At 40.8% G+C, this 2,154-nt stretch overlaps 1 protein-coding gene across 1 annotated transcript in view; it reads left to right on the forward strand.

Moving 5' to 3' along the window:
• The window catches only part of LOC103374838 (protocadherin gamma-C5-like), a 2,790-nt gene extending 2,739 nt beyond the window's left edge, over nucleotides 1-51 (forward strand). Inside the window, exon 2 of the mRNA XM_008304989.1 lies at nucleotides 23-51. Within this exon, the coding sequence (XP_008303211.1) occupies nucleotides 23-51 (29 nt within the window). The remainder of the gene's footprint in view (nucleotides 1-22) is intronic.
• Nucleotides 52-2,154: the final 2,103 nt, after the last annotated feature.

Genomic DNA, 2,154 nt, shown 5'->3' on the forward strand with positions numbered 1-2,154 from the left:
TGGATGCGTCTTTACCGGACAGCACCTGGACCTTTGAGAGCCAGCAGGTGAGCAGATAAAATCCATTTTAAAAATGTCAATACTAAATGACACACCATAATGTTTGGTGTTCGTTTAGTAATCGTGGTTTAATGGTAACAACGGTAACTGTGCTGCTCATTTTTGTTTTTAATCAGCTCCATGCACATAAAAAATAGGTATTGAGTGTTTTGGTAATATTTTTGTGTACACAAACTGTCATACGTGTACTCAGGCATTTTATGTATTAAACAGCACCCCCTCATGACAACTGATGATTGCGAAAATGGTTTTGGTAAAATAATCCAAACAAAAATATCCTGTGTGCATTGATGCTATGTTGGTGGGAAAGGTGTCATTGATTGTAATTTAACAAAAAAGTAGTAATTCATAGTTTTAGGGCAGCATACCTATCATGTATGCCTTGTTAGACTGAATGCATGGGGATTTTAACTTTATTATTTGGTTGAAAGAGTTTTGTGAATGCACGTTTTATTTGATGGCATGAATGGCATTTATTTTATTTTTTTTATTTTATTTTATTTTTTTTAAAGCAATGCGACTGTAAAAGGGGGGCAGTAACATGGGTCTCATACTTGTCTCACACACACAGCAGTGCATCTGAGCGGATTCTCATTAATACTGCTGTGCCTTTAAAAGCGCTGCTTCGTGCTCTTCCTATTGGATGTTAGTGATAGATGCTCTGGTCCAATAGCGTGCAGGACTGTACAAAGAGATCTACCCCCTCCCCCTGCAGCCTCAGCACCATAAACGTTAACAATGTAAGAGGTGGAGGACGGTGTGATGCGCTCATATCACCAAGCTGGAAACAAATCCGTTAATTTAGGCTCCAGACATGTGCAATAATGCTTCATGTATTTTCCTGGGTATAGCTAATGCTCATTGGAACTGGATATTTACTTTGATTTTCTTCATGGGAAATAACGCGTTGTAACGGACCGGGGATGACAAAGAGAATGGGATACCGAGACTGGAGATGGCAGGCGCTTTGGTGGCATCATTTCTTTCTCTTGTGGATTACAATAGACGGACAGACTCGTTACAGCATCCCGGAGGAACTAAAACAGGGATCTGTGGTAGGAAATTTAGCCAAAGATCTGGGTTTGGGATTATCAGACATTTTTGACCGTAAACTGCGCGTCGCCTCTGAGACTGGTGAGCAGTATTTCAGTGTGGATGCGGGGAAGGGCGAGCTGGTGGTGAATGACAGAATAGACAGAGAGGCTTTATGTGGACAAAGCACCAGCTGTGTGTTGCCTTTGCAGATAGTTCTTGAAAATCCTCTGAGTTTACATCGAATTGAGGTAGAAATTAAAGACATAAATGATAATTCTCCCAGTTTTCATACAAAGGAATTATCATTGAAAATTGCTGAATCTGCGGCAGTGGGAACTCGTTTTGTTTTGGAGAGCGCAGAGGATTCAGATGTTGGAAGTAATTCTGTAAAATCCTACACTTTGACTAGAAACGACTGTTTTACTCTCAAAATGAAGGAGGTTGAGGATGGCAAAGCAGTGCCTGAGTTAGTGTTAGAGAAGCCTTTAGATAGAGAGAAGAAAGCAGTGCATCAGTTACTACTGACTGCATTAGACGGAGGAAACCCAGTCATGTCTGGTACATCGCAAATTACAATTACAGTACTTGATAACAACGACAATTTTCCAGTATTTGACAAGAATTTATATAAAGTTTCCTTACCTGAGAACACTGCTAAAGATACGTTTGTAATCAAAATAACAGCAACTGATGCTGACGAAGGACCAAACGGAGAGGTTGAATTATCTTTTGGCTCGCGGACACCAGACTCTGTGTTATCGGTCTTTGAAATAGACTCATTAACTGGAGAAATACATTTGAAAGGAGACTTAGATTATGAAACAGCTACGTCCTACAAAATAGAAATAACTGCAAAAGACAAGGGGGTGCCTGAAATGGAGAGTCACTGTCGTCTACAGATAGATGTCGTAGATGTTAATGACAACACTCCAGAAATTGTTCTCACCTCTGAACCGCAGCCGGTGCGCGAAGACGCACCAAGTGGCACAGTTGTGGCTTTACTCAATGCACGTGATGCTGACTCCGCTAATAATAGCAAAGTGACACTGAGACTACCCA

The sequence above is a fragment of the Stegastes partitus genome, unplaced genomic scaffold (assembly GCF_000690725.1).
Source record: "Stegastes partitus isolate 25-593 unplaced genomic scaffold, Stegastes_partitus-1.0.2 Scaffold2371, whole genome shotgun sequence".
NCBI classification, from domain to species: Eukaryota; Metazoa; Chordata; class Actinopteri; family Pomacentridae; genus Stegastes; species Stegastes partitus.